The following is a 13,372-nucleotide window of genomic DNA, read 5'->3' as shown; positions in this document are numbered from 1 at the left end:
CCGTTTCGACTGTGGGATGGTCGGATTTTGTCAACATCAATAAAATGCCATATAATCATATGTAACTCGTTAAATATCGAAATTAGAAGAGAAACAACTTTTATTTCAAGCATTTTTCGAAATTTTGAAAAAAAAACAAATTTTCGTCAGCATCAATACTTAATTGGATATTTCCTTCTATACTTTTTAGCACGTAGCTATTTATTATTAGCATTATTCTTCCGACGTCTGATTTCTTTTTAATTATGGGAAATGCGTTTTTCTAAGGTACATAAACTTTTGGTATTGACTGTATAGCCAATACATCCTTAAGAAGAAATAATTTTGTACACGTTGCTCGTTCCAGGAACGTGACGGTGATCAACTATCAAGGGACTTGCAGTCCACAAGAGTCTCATCAATCCTCTGCGTCGAGGACGATCTCGGAGTCCTTTACAAGGACGATTGCTGTACTGGGAAATTTCCTATGGAACATGGCCTACGGATTCAATTTCCAAAGTTTGTGGCAGGTTGTTCTCGCGTTCGCTGGCGAACCTGCGAGATTAAACGGTGACGGTAAGAATGCAAAGCTCACCCTCACACTTTATTCGATTCCACATAAATCAAACTGTTTATACGATCTTAGATGAAACGGTCGATGCCCGCGAGTTTGAACCGTTTGACGATTCGACTGACGAAGCGATACACGAGGAAGACGAACGATTTCCAAGACTGCCAGCGGTAGCTGCTGCAACCCCTGCGTTCCCCAGCGCGACGCGAGCCACGACCGGTCACTATCCGCACAGAAAACTAAGATCCTGTGAGAAAACGACGGACCTTTACATCTTGCAACCGGGCAGACTGAATTCGAGCAATCCGTTGAAGGGAAAACTGACCAACTGTCACGACAGTGGTTGCGAAAGGTACGTTCACCTCTTCGAATACTTTTAGAAATATTAAAATAGTCGTCAATTTACAAATCACGATTTAAATAGCAACAAATATTTTATCGAGAATATACGTTTCGGTGCTTGCAGGCCGTTCAGCGTACAGAAGATCCGTCACACGAATCTAATTCTGCTGGTGGTGGACACGCTGTGTCCGTGCGGTAGTAAACAGCTGAGCATCGATCCGACGGAGGCGGTCGCGAACATAAGCGTACGCATCGCGAGGAGAGAACGTCTGTATCGTCGCAGGCCACCGAAATGCATAAACTACCACCCGGAAGAGATGGAGATAAAATATTGCGGTACCGCGAATCGTCCTTGTCACTCGTTCTCCGTGCTGGCCGTGGTGGTCGCCGCATACGCGGTCGCCACGCGACTCGCGTGACTTCGTTCACGAGTTCACCTATTGAAATTACACGTACTTACTTACATAGTCACGCACGCGCGCGCGCACACTTGACACATTTACACAACGACACGCGCACACACATATATACAGACAGGACAACAGACATTCTCACGGATTAATGTACTTGAAATGAATTTAGCGTTGACGTTTCTATGAAACATTTATGAAAAACAAAATGGTATACTAGTTGATCGATTTAATACCTATATACTGATAAAGATACGTGCATAACGAGTAAGGGAGCAGGTGCGTGCGCGCGTACGCGGCGCGTACTCTTCGATCGCGAGTCCTTTTCCCTTTCGCGAGGACCAGGAGGGAACCTGTATCTAAGTACGTAGGAAGTTATTTACTTGCATACGCGTGCGTCCGCGTGCGCGTCAACCCTTCCGGAATCACTGTCCCAACGTTCGTGTATTTTAAAGGGACACCGAGGAAGATCATCTTGCCAGAGCTGTCCGCTATAATTTCGACAATAAACGGCCGGTTCTGGCAATCTTCTTACGAGTTTAGTGATAGGAGAATATATTACAGTGCGACTGAATCGTTCAGTCGCGTTAATTGTTGACAATACATAATAGTATTAATAGCGTTTCAGCCTAAAATTTATTTACAGGATTCCTTTAGGGTTGACGTGGCCGCGTTCGCGTAGATGCAAACAGTCGTCTTCGATTGCTCCGTGCTGACAGAAATCACCATGGCTCTAACGAATCTTACAATTAGTTAGTAGCGTAATTTGCTTCGCTATAAGCGTGGCGGAATCAAAGGCACCGTTGACATACGCGTTTAATTGGCACGCGTGCGCGTGCACGCAGGACATGTGTACATATCGGGGATACATAATGTTAATGTTGATCTATCATTACATATTCCATTATGAATTTTGTTGCAACAAAGAATTGTGAATATTTCTTAATCGTATTACAGCGTCGAAGTTAAGTCTAAGGAGGTGACGATTTAAAAAGGATAAATCTCATGTATGTATTCGCGGCGCGTGTTTCAATAAAATGGGAACGGTGGCCGTCTTGTACAGAGTTGGAAACAGTTCGTCCCGGAACGGTTCTCATCTCAGTTGAATCCCGAAATCCTTTTCGCGACTGTTTAAAAATGTTCACTTTAAAAGTGATTCTGAGGAGAATGTTTCCGACTCTGTGACAGACGCAACGCGCCAAGTCAAGTCCAGATGCGTCGAAGTAATTGGATCATCGTTAGACTGCGGGTTTCTGTGCACTCATAGAAAATTTCCTTGTAAAAGAGTGCATATGACGCATACGATTTGTAAAAATATACATAACAGCCAATGTAAGCAATAGGTTATTAAATTTAAGGGGTGAAACGATTTTCTAACTGAATTAAATTTTTAAAAACGTGCTTGCAAACCCTTTTGATTCTGCAGAAAAGTCCGCAGTCTAATCGTTACAGTCCGAACGAAGACTTTCCTTTTTCATCGTTCGAGCGAGTTTTAAAGGCGTTCCCGTTTCTTAAACATTTTGATGTAATCTACGCATACGACACTATCGTCGAATCCATACGTTTTTTGAGGAGTGTGTGCGTGTGTGCGTCGATCATTTGTCGGATATCATTTAGCCTAATCACCGCGCGTACCGCAGGGTACGGTTTCACGCTTGCAAATCTCGCGGTGTTCCGAGCGCGCATAATTGATTAATTCCAAGGTAAACGCGAATAAGCTGTTGTCGAAACGTTCCTAAATCTACGATTTGATTTTCAATCGAAGAGGAAACATACGTAATAGGGGATCCGTCGCGTACCCGCGTCATTCGAATTTATTATTCCAGCGAGACTCGGTTTGTTGGAGACGGGCCTGTCGATTGCCAAAAATACGTCGATTTGATTGTCGCTCGGTATGCATTCGAGTCAACGTTTTCCTCGGGCGTACAACGCGTCGCCGACATATGGTCGAATTTTTACATTGAATTTACTCTTGTTTGTTAGACGATGCGCTGACTCTCCGCTTTTTCGAGAGAACTTTCCGAACGTTGAGATTGTTAAACGCACGCTGGAATCGTTCTGCGGAGAAATCAAAACGAATCGCTTCTTGCGAGACTTGTACGCTGCAGTCGCTAAAAGTACACGGAAGAAGAGAGTTGCGAGGGAACGGGTGAATAAGCTCGATAGAGTATCGCGGCAAGCTTGGAGCAACGAAATAATCGACTAGGGAACGAGAAGCGTCGTAGTGAATTTCTTTTTATTTAATATTAAGAGAACGTGTAAAGCATATCAAATCCTTCCGAACAACTATGTCTCTCAGCGATGATACTCGCAACTGTCGTCGACGATCCAAACCATGCACAATGGCTGTTAAAAGTACGAGTAGTTTCTTGATCTTCGATACGATTCTACGTTTCACTTTCACGATGATTGCCGTCAATTTTTAATAGACATATCAATAATGTTTAGACCGCAGGTTTCACGTGTTCATAGGAAAAAGTATTCAGAGAACATGGAAAATGTGAAAAGGATGAACGAATATTTCTTTTTTTATTCTCTGTGAAATTCTGTGGTCTGACGAATCATATCAATTTTAATTATCATTAACTGAATTAACTGAATGACCAAAAATTCGAACCTTATCCTTGCTTGAACGTTAAGACGAAGTACATCGATCTGCCGATAACTTTTTCCAGTCATTGTACGCACGGATTCTCTCCGATTTTCGGTCCCCGGTAATGCGCGAGATTAAGGACCAGCAAGATAGAGCAATTTAAAACGCGATTTCGCGAGCAGCGGATAGAATCCCTGCATAGGTTAAATAAATGTTGTTCGGACGACGATGTTACGTTTCGTACGTGATTCGGAGACGACGCGAGGAGGTGATAAGACAGGCATGTCCACAGGAGCGCTCTGAGGAGCACGCAAGAGCGGGTAGCGGTTCGAAAGCCGTTTGTTCGTGTCGAGCGAGTCAGTTTTGGCTTCAGAAGCCGCCTTGTAACTGCGATTTTGCCTCGTGGTCGAACCATAGAGATAATATTATAGGCCAGTATTCAGAGTCGTTACTTATTCTTAAGATCGTCTTAAGAATTTGCTATCCCTGTCTATCCCATATTTCCAGTCCCTGTTTTCTACAGGAAACAGAAACTTAAGCAAATGCTTAAGACGATCTTAAGAATAAGCAACGACTCTTAACTACTGACCATAGAATAGGTAAGTCGTACGGTCGTGTGTAAAAAAAAAATGGTATATGTATAGAAAAAGAGAAAAGTTCAGGGTAGCGACGCTGTCTCTCTTGAATTCAAGTCATTCAAGAAATATAGCATCGCCACCGTCATCTTTTCTCTCTTCCTAATGCTTTCCCACTTTCACGGCTGTCTCCCCTGCTCTGTATGTATTATCTCTATGGGTCGAACGTAAGAAAAAAACAACACGCGCAGATTCGCACTGAACGAACCTACGTAGGCCTACAGACACGGTGTCACAATGTTCGCTTATTATCAGCTATTAACACAACGTCAGTTCTCCGCTACTTTACAACCCTCCGCTCCATGCTCGGCTCGTCACCCTGTCTGGGAACCAGCGGGAGTGCTCCGACCCTTAAAACAGTGGTTCGGACGTGCCTGCAATAGCAGAGAGAAACGGGTATTCACGCGTTCAACGCTGTTTGAGATACTTGCGTACGTACACGTCGTCTCTGTCTCGTATTTCACGCGTGCACTGTAAAACGTCGCAGTGCGTCACTACTCACGACAGACACGTTATGATCTTACTCTGCACAAACGTGTTCAATAATTGTGACGGTATTAGAATCGTGCAGATGCCTAATTGTTTTGTTTTAGTAAATAAATTAAAAGAGGCTCTAAGAAGAAAAGTGCAGGTCATAGTTTATGATGTATACATATAATGGTATCATGAAAATATTTTACGGTAACGATGCGTTTAGCTATAACTTGATACGGTCCGTTTCAATGCAATATTCATATTTCGTCCTTTAATACCTTTCTTGATGCTTATACACGAGCTTGTAATAATTTCGCGTCGACTTACTGTATTTTCGCGGTACCAGCAGTTTCGTTGGATCTCGCGATAGTTGAATTATTATACGTGTACCGGCAGAATTACGGGACGCGCTTGTGCGCCAACTAGCCTAACTACGTGCTGAACACACGGACTATAAAAAAAAGACGGGTGAGAAGGGGAGAATTAAATTAAAAGATTATAATATTCTATTATTACGCATCTCGCGGTTTGTTTATCTACAATAATTAGTACGTACATCGTTTACAAATCTGTGACTTAGAGATGCGGCTTCGTTTTGCAGCGAGACAGCGCGTAAAGAGAAACTAAATAAATTAAAAATAACTAAATACACACAGCGAAGCTATCGGGTGGTAAGGGGGAAACGGTCTACAACTACGTTGTGAACATAAAAAACAAAAAAAATAAAAATTTACGAACGTTCTAGGTAAGAGATTGTCTTTTGAAACGGCACTTTCTAGTGCTGCCATGTCTTCCATTATTTGTATAATATTAATAATAATTAATAAAAGTCGATCGCAAATGTAAAACACGCACCAGTATGCGCACACGTGTGTCCATACGCGAGAGGATTCGTGTATACGTACACGCACCCACATAATAAACATTGTTCCCGGGTACGTGTACGCGTACACCATCGATAAGGTATATTGAACACTTAAAATTATGTAACTGAAATACGGCATAACATTATATAATAAAAGTTAAGTGCAAGTGTCACAAGCGTGTATCTTATCAGTCTTAGACCTTTATCACGCGAGTTATCTATGATTTTCAATATCCACAATAATATTTATCGATTATTTTTATCGAGACAGTTACTCCGGCTCATGTGCCATACAATTCAGGCAGGAATTAAATCTTCCTTAGCTAGTATTTCTTTGACTCTGCTCGATTTTCGATTTTTTATACTATTCCTTTTTCTCATTTCGTTGCCATGACTACTTAGGTTTCTAAAATCAATATTAACACTCTAAAATTATTTGTTACTGGTATGTACTTTTTCGTCTCTTGTTTTATGGGGTCTAACGCCCTATTACCATTTCCATATCATTCACAATCAGGATATTATCATTAGATTGTGAAAAACAATTCCAATGCTGACTACAGTACGAAATGCACTAATATATTGTATAAATGACTGAATTGTGATTAATAAATGAATGGAGAAGCTTGGCATTTTTATTTCATACGCATGATCCATGATCCTTGACCAGATGACCATTCTATGGGACCTTGAGATTGGGGATCGTAGTTTTTTAGGTCACCCGAATAATCAGTGAGTATACACATATTGGATAAACATCGATTTTGGTAGAGGATGGGGGTTACATGGGCAACGACTATCCCGTGAATAGATATACATTTTACAACATATTTATTTAAGGTTCTGAATAAGATACGAGATACAAAAGTGTTCTATTCGTAGAATAATTATTACTTTATTCTAATTATACATGAAAAATTATATGAACAGGAAGAACGAATAATTTAGTTAGAATAAGTAGAAACAAATAAAAATAATTAGAAACTTAGTATGAATAATATAATGTTTTATAACTTATCCTTCATCTTCCCCAATTCGTTGGATAGATAAAATATTGTAAATAGCGTTCGTGAAATTAGACGTCGGACCAAGTACATGTAACCGAACGTCACATCTTTCTAACACGTACTGCCACTTTAATACTTCTCGTTCAGGTATTATCATTGCCTAAAAGGAATTACCAGAGGACGCCGGTAAATTTGATTTATTATATCGTGACAACGATGTGAAAAATCTAACTACCTGAAACTCGCTAGCCGTACAACCAAGAACACGTTCGGCCACTTCTCCGGATAATCGACATCCGACTAAGTAACCTGTGTCATCTTTTAAATTCACTTTTAAATTGAGGTGCATCACGTTTATAGGCTTACGAGCACCGTTGCCCGCAGGGCATTCAAGATTCATGCAAGAATCTTGATTTTCAAGAACGGTCTTTTTACACATCGCGCTGAGGAATACGAGAAGTTAAAAGAAAGAACGGGCGAATAGGAAAGAAAGGAGAAACGAAGGATAGAATAAGTAAATAGACCATCTGATGGTTAGCATCCCAGGATCTAAACATTCTACGTTTATGTCCATCACGTAGGCCTTTAGAATTGCCGCGAATTGAATCCTCTCGTCTTGTTGCGGTTTCTGGTTTAACTTCGTTGTAATCTGTTGTATAGTCATTACAGTACTGATCGAAACAGCTATTAAAACACAGAGGTGATAAATCATAAAATCTGAGAGTTCGATTCTGTCTACAAAACATAAAACGCGCGTTCTTACGATTTGGGGTCGCGAAATTTCCGAACATCACATCGGGCTCGCAACACTGCACCTTGTTCTTTAAAGCCTCAGTTTGAGGTATATTAGGATTCTCCGTAATAAAGGTTTTCCTAACTACAAATATAGAAAAGGTCAAAATCCCGAAGTCGCGTTCCTTCTCGCTAATTCGATTTCTCAAAGTACAACCTATAGATAAGCCGATTTTTTTCCTATAATTATTGTAAGTGATACGAGCGTCAACGAGAAGGATCACAGTTCGTTTCGGTTCCCACACGTTCGCTCTTTCGATCCAATCATTTTCCCAGAGTGTCAAAGATACCACCTTTTCCGTAGAGTCATCTAACGCCTCGAAACTACGAAACCTCGCGTTTCTCCCGTCGCGCGTTATCACGTTGCGAACATCGCTAATCTATCGAACACGCAAATTTAATTAGTTCTTCTCTTCAACCGAAAAGAGGGTATGATCAAAACGTAGCGCGACAATATTTTATTTAACGACGACCCCGATTTCTAGATGCGAAACCTACGAAGGTGACGATGACCAAGACGTCGACGTATTGATCGCAGAGTTCCTCCAGGTTTTCAAAAATGCTATTCAAAGTCCGCAACCCGGTCAGGTTCCTAATCGGGATTGCCAGCAGGGGTTCGTAGTCTGCGCGCGATGGCGCGTCGTGGTTTTGGATCAACGCGGTGCCTTCGTTTATCGTCAAACTACAAGGAGAGGACACCCACGGCACGAAACTTTCGTTCCTATCTTCCGGACTACGCTCGATCACTTTCGGATTAATCAGCTCTACTGTAAGTCGATGTCATTCGAAATCTCCTGTTCGTTATTCGAATTTCGATAGGCGTACGCATGCATAAATAATTTATCAAACTACAGAACATTTTAGCAAGTAATAGAAACAGATAAAACGAGTTCATAAACATGAACGAATGAATAACGAAAAATTCCGTAAAGTGAATACAATCATAATTTAATTTTCTACAAACCTATGCTCCCGATACGAAACGTGGAAGACAAATTGCCTACATATGCGGTGCTACCCCATACAGTGACGTTTATCGAATCTTCATCAGAACCGCGTAACGTGAAAGACCAAACACCTCGATCACCGTTATTAACTGGAATTTTTATCCTAAACGTTAATACCCGTGCAAACTGTGAACCGATTTTTTGTAGGAAGAAGAATAAATCTTACATCTCATTCGCGTTGATTCGATCGTTCTCATATTTGTATTATGCACAATTATACCGATAACGAACACATTCTGCATTCCCGGTTGCAAAGATTTCAATGATTGCTTGCATATAGCCGACATTGTCGATTCTTTTCTCTTTTAATATTAAATTGTAATCAATTATCTGTAATACTTTGCGCGTGAAAAGAACACAGATCGCGGATCTTTTGGCGCCGTCGTTACCAGCCTACCAGACGAACTTATACATATACTATTTATCATGAATCGATATTGCTGTTTTAATTGAATTACCAGACAGTTACCTGCTTTAAATATATTTTATTGGAACAATTAATGAAAGCTTGTCGTTACTCTCTATTATATCAATATAAATCATACAAATCAGAAACTAAATATTAAATATCGAACGCGGTTATGAATCAGCCTTAAATCGTTACTAGTAGTGTAGTGTTGGCAGTCCTGGCCTGACATCGGCTGACACTTGATTCACTTTCATTGACTTTAGTGACGTCGGTTCGTGGGAGGTGAACTTTAGTGCGAAGTTAATGATTTGAGAGACGCTTTTCATATTACTGCGTGTCAATATTCGTCGAGACCATGGCTGACAACGAGCAGAAGGCGATGCAGCTGATAGCCGAAGCCGAGAAGAAGCTAACATCGAAGGGCTTCTTCGGTTCGCTTTTCGGGTACGTTTACTACATCGATTTACTTGAACTCGTCCACTGCCTGAATCCGCAGTCTCGGCTCGCATTATTTATTTACCCAAAGATTACGATCGAGACTAACGATGCAGTTTGACCTGTCTCGCCGAATAATTTTTGTTTTTTCGCGAATACTTTACTTTCATCGATGACTCAAAGGGTTGACAATTTCTGCGAACTCACGCATGTATATCTGTATGTGTGACACTTCAATCTGTAAGCTATATAGCGCGTCAAAAGTAAATTAAGGTACAACGCAAGGAACGAGTGACAACACATGTCCTCTTTTCCATTCGTTTTTTCATCCTTATGGCTTCTGTAGTTTTATAGAATTTTATTTTCGACTTTTGAATAACGTTTTGAATAATGCATCTTATCATTGACTAAAGTCCAAGTTACTGTTAAAAAGAAAGAAAATGTCATTTGGATGATTTGCATTTATTTATAAATTCAATTTTTGTAGAAATTCGTCAAAGGTAGAAGAAGCCGTAGAATGTTATCAACGTGCTGCAAACATGTTCAAGATGGCAAAGAAATGGAGTTCAGCAGGCAGTGCATTCTATGAGGCTGCAGAGTTGCATGGCAAAGCTGGCAACCGACATGACGCAGCCAGTAATTATGTGGATGCTGCTAATTGTTTCAAGAAGTGCAATATCAATGGTAGAGTCCTTATAACATTATCCGGCTTGCCTAGAAAATTAAGAAGTGCGAGCTGCAGAAATCCGTCACTTTCTATATTTGCAGAGGCAATCAGTTGTTTGTTAAAGGCAATTGAGATTTATACAGACATGGGTAGATTCACGATGGCAGCTAAACATCACCAAAGTATAGCAGAGATGTATGAAAGCGAAGCAGTAGACCTTGAAAGAGCAGTTCATCATTATGAGCAAGCTGCCGATTATTTCCGTGGAGAGGAGAGTAACTCCTCTGCCAATAAATGTCTTTTAAAAGTGGCGCAATATGCTGCACTTCTTGAAAATTACGACAAAGCGATTCAAATTTACGAACAGGCAAGTTGTATTTAGATTATGACGCTGGAGTTGTTTCTCCAAAAACTGAAATTCTTTCTCATACAAGATGTAATGGTTTCTGTTAAACAGGTTGCTTCCGCGTCTTTAGAAAGTTCTTTATTGAAATACAGTGCAAAGGAATACTTTTTCCGAGCGGCACTGTGTCATCTGTGCGTCGACGTATTGAACGCGCAGCACGCGATCGAGCGTTATCAGGAGCAATACCCCGCGTTCCAAGACTCTAGGGAGTACAAATTGATAAAGGTATGAAATACAAAATATATTTCGCGGCGCGAAATTCTTATTCTCAGTTGCATTTATACGCATTTTAAAGGAGATTCGAAATCAGGCTTTGACACGGTAGACAACAGTTTTAATTTTCATTTCAGACGTTAATAGAACACCTCGAGGAACAAAACCTCGAAGGTTTTACAGAAGCTGTAAAGGAATACGATTCGATTTCACGACTGGATCAGTGGTACACGACAGTATTATTACGTATTAAAAAGCAAGTTAATGATAATCCAGATCTACGCTGATCGGTTATTCCTTTGTGCTATTTCCTGTCGGTGATATTATTAATCCTACTCTACATGTATTCTTTTTTAATTCATACCCTGCTTTCAGTGGAACGTGTAAAGTAGTTTCGTTTTTATAACCAAATATATTTTTCATAACCGCCTCTCCTTCTACTATATTGACAACTATTACATGTTCATCGATTTAGTTCGCGTACTCATGTATACAATATTGTCATCAGAGAATATATAAAAAAAATGGAAAAAGACAAATGTCAACTTTGTCGCTAGTTCATTCGAGATGCCGATATACGGGGCATAAAAAACTAAGCATAGGAGTAAATTAATATCGCAACTCTGTTCGTATTCTCGTACTTACGAAATAAATAAATAGCTTGCCAAGAAACCGCAGCTTGCGCAGTTTTGATTTTACCGCATGCGAGTGCGATAAATTATTCAGAAGAAAAGTAACTAATCTCAAGGATTTAGCCGATTTCTGTAAAAGCGTGGCGCAGTCATGTATGCATAATAGTTTTAAAAAGCTTGTTGACATTTGTTACTGGTAACATAATCATTAACGATAACGGGAATACATTTTATGGATACTGAAGGAAGAGCTATAGCCTGTGTTTCTTCTCGATTAAATCGATGTTTGATCTTATTTTACACGTACTGTTTAACTGGAATTGTAGTAAAACGATAATAGATTGTCAGTTGTTATCTTTACACTGCCAGAGTATCAGAATAACGAATGTGGTACGCATTTTGGAACTAATATATTTTACGTTCATCCCTTCTCTTTTAAACCTTCGTTTCTACAGAATTTTCAATAATCTCAAGCCTGAAGTTTTACGTACACGCGTAGTATTCCTTAATCACTTGTTTCGTTTCATTGAAGAATGGAAAATATATTAATTCGTATGTCTTGGAGATGACAGTGATTTAAGTACAAATATCATACCTTAAACAGTTTTATATTCTTTTCCCAAATACGTTAACGTTGATATTATGTTTATAATCTATCGTTATATTGTTGAAAATTAATTTAATGGATGTATATTTATATTTAGAGGTAGATTCGAGGTAGCAGGTGATCATACGAGAAGCGTTGAAAAGATAATTTATCTCGCGTTAATTTAATTGTTAATCGACGAATTTATGTGCGTCGTGACTTCACCACAGCATTTTATATTTAAGAGAAGTTAAATTGTTTGAATACATTTACTCCGGCATACAATATATAATTATATATAAAATATTAATATTATATTTCATTGTTAAGTAGGGATAGGTGATAACGATTTTTGCATGCATGTAATTACTTATTACACATTAGCAATTATTTTCTCCCGAAAAAAACATCACGTTATAAACAAGGATGTTCGTCGAATAAAAAGCAACTCGCAACTCCATGAAAAGTAATGTCGAAACTTTGTAATTTTCTGTTTACTCTCTGTACTTACGTCTCATCATCGATATACACTTGTTTATTTGCGAAAATGATTGTCACAATGAAATACTGAAATATGTCCGTACAGTGATGCGAGTAACGATATCTACAAGCGATTCTCTTTTATTTAATTTATATTTTACTGACGGAGAAAAGTTGCTGCGTGCGTGCGAATACGGATACTCTGGATAATACTTTAGACATGCCTTTGATAGGGAACGCGGCAAATTTCGACGCGTATGTAAAAATTACTTTATATTTATCATATCTATGTACATACATTTACGTACGGTATTGTACATTTAGTTTCTGTATTGATGGATTGAAATAGATAGCTACGCTACGATAATAATTGCGAATTGTTTTTGTATTTTGATTTATGCGTACGTAGTTGGTGCAACAGATACGGCGAGTTGCCAGTGATCGATACTTAACAAGAAAAATGTCTCAACGAGAAATTTAAGATAACACTACGGTCAAGAATGTGATGTAACAATCTCGCTCATTACTTGCACCAACTGTGCAGACTGTCGTAACTCGTACACGGTTTATCAAGATTTAAGTAATAAAAATAACGATAGCACTCTGAAAGATAATTCAATGACAAGATTAACATATGCTTGAATAGTTATGATCCTGTAACAAATAATTATAACTGCAATATCGTATGTTCTGCTATGAATAATTAGAAACGATATCCATTTTATAAAGTGTCCTACACTAAATAAAATACTAAATTGTACGCAACAAATTGTAGTACATAGTAGTAAATTAGACAATACGCTAACGTTCTATTCTTCACCCGCAACTTGCACGTGGATAGTTAAAACATTTCTAGCATGCACTATACT

The 13,372-nt window shown here is 39.2% G+C and overlaps 3 protein-coding genes across 5 annotated transcripts in view; 2 read left to right on the top strand and 1 right to left on the bottom strand.

Moving 5' to 3' along the window:
- The window catches only part of stol (voltage-dependent calcium channel subunit stolid), a 13,464-nt gene extending 9,437 nt beyond the window's left edge, over positions 1–4,027 (top strand). For all 3 annotated transcript variants that reach the window (XM_018022970.2, XM_026812797.1, XM_018022971.2), the window contains 3 exons: positions 347–555; positions 626–902; positions 1,017–4,027. In XM_018022970.2, coding sequence (XP_017878459.1) covers positions 347–555; positions 626–902; positions 1,017–1,311 — 781 coding nt within the window. In that variant the 3' untranslated portion in view covers positions 1,312–4,027. The remainder of the gene's footprint in view (positions 1–346; positions 556–625; positions 903–1,016) is intronic.
- Positions 4,028–6,867: 2,840 nt separating this feature from the next.
- hdm (meiosis specific with OB domains hold'em) lies at positions 6,868–9,123 on the bottom strand. The gene is made up of 8 exons (XM_018022894.2): positions 8,842–9,123; positions 8,633–8,764; positions 8,167–8,435; positions 7,826–8,048; positions 7,640–7,753; positions 7,401–7,560; positions 7,112–7,319; positions 6,868–7,036 (listed from the first exon to the last, which is right to left on the bottom strand). Exons 1-8 carry the CDS (start codon positions 8,960–8,962, stop codon positions 6,884–6,886), a joined length of 1,380 nt encoding a protein of 459 aa, XP_017878383.1. The 5' UTR covers positions 8,963–9,123; the 3' UTR covers positions 6,868–6,883.
- A 182-nt stretch (positions 9,124–9,305) lies between these two features.
- On the top strand, positions 9,306–13,272 carry alphaSnap (Alpha-soluble NSF attachment protein). The gene is made up of 5 exons (XM_018023199.2): positions 9,306–9,528; positions 10,007–10,203; positions 10,288–10,553; positions 10,644–10,817; positions 10,943–13,272. The coding sequence occupies exons 1-5, from the start codon at positions 9,440–9,442 to the stop codon at positions 11,090–11,092; spliced, it is 876 nt and encodes a 291-aa protein (XP_017878688.1). The 5' UTR covers positions 9,306–9,439; the 3' UTR covers positions 11,093–13,272.
- The last annotated feature ends 100 nt before the right edge of the window (positions 13,273–13,372 follow it).

This window comes from Ceratina calcarata, unplaced genomic scaffold (genome assembly GCF_001652005.2).
Source record: "Ceratina calcarata isolate Rehan_Ccalc_2016 unplaced genomic scaffold, ASM165200v1 scaffold297.2, whole genome shotgun sequence".
In the NCBI taxonomy this organism is placed as follows: Eukaryota; Metazoa; Arthropoda; class Insecta; order Hymenoptera; family Apidae; genus Ceratina; species Ceratina calcarata.
Note: the sequence above shows the minus strand (reverse complement) of the source record. Positions and strands in the feature narration are given on the sequence as shown.

Bases quoted from the DNA above. Each gene is read 5' to 3' on its own strand.
- hdm (XM_018022894.2), bottom strand. From the start codon at position 8,962: ATGTCGGCTATATGCAAGCAATCATTGAAATCTTTGCAACCGGGAATG. The intron at 8,765-8,841 runs GTAAGATTTATT...TAAAAATTCCAG, and splicing joins CGAATCAACGCGAATGAGAT to TTAATAACGGTGATCGAGGT. The intron at 7,561-7,639 runs GTAAGAACGCGC...GTGTTTTAATAG, and splicing joins AAATTTCGCGACCCCAAATC to CTGTTTCGATCAGTACTGTA.
- alphaSnap (XM_018023199.2), top strand. From the start codon at position 9,440: ATGGCTGACAACGAGCAGAAGGCGATGCAGCTGATAGCCGAAGCCGAG. The intron at 9,529-10,006 runs GTACGTTTACTA...CAATTTTTGTAG, and splicing joins TTCTTCGGTTCGCTTTTCGG to AAATTCGTCAAAGGTAGAAG. The intron at 10,818-10,942 runs GTATGAAATACA...TTTTCATTTCAG, and splicing joins GGGAGTACAAATTGATAAAG to ACGTTAATAGAACACCTCGA.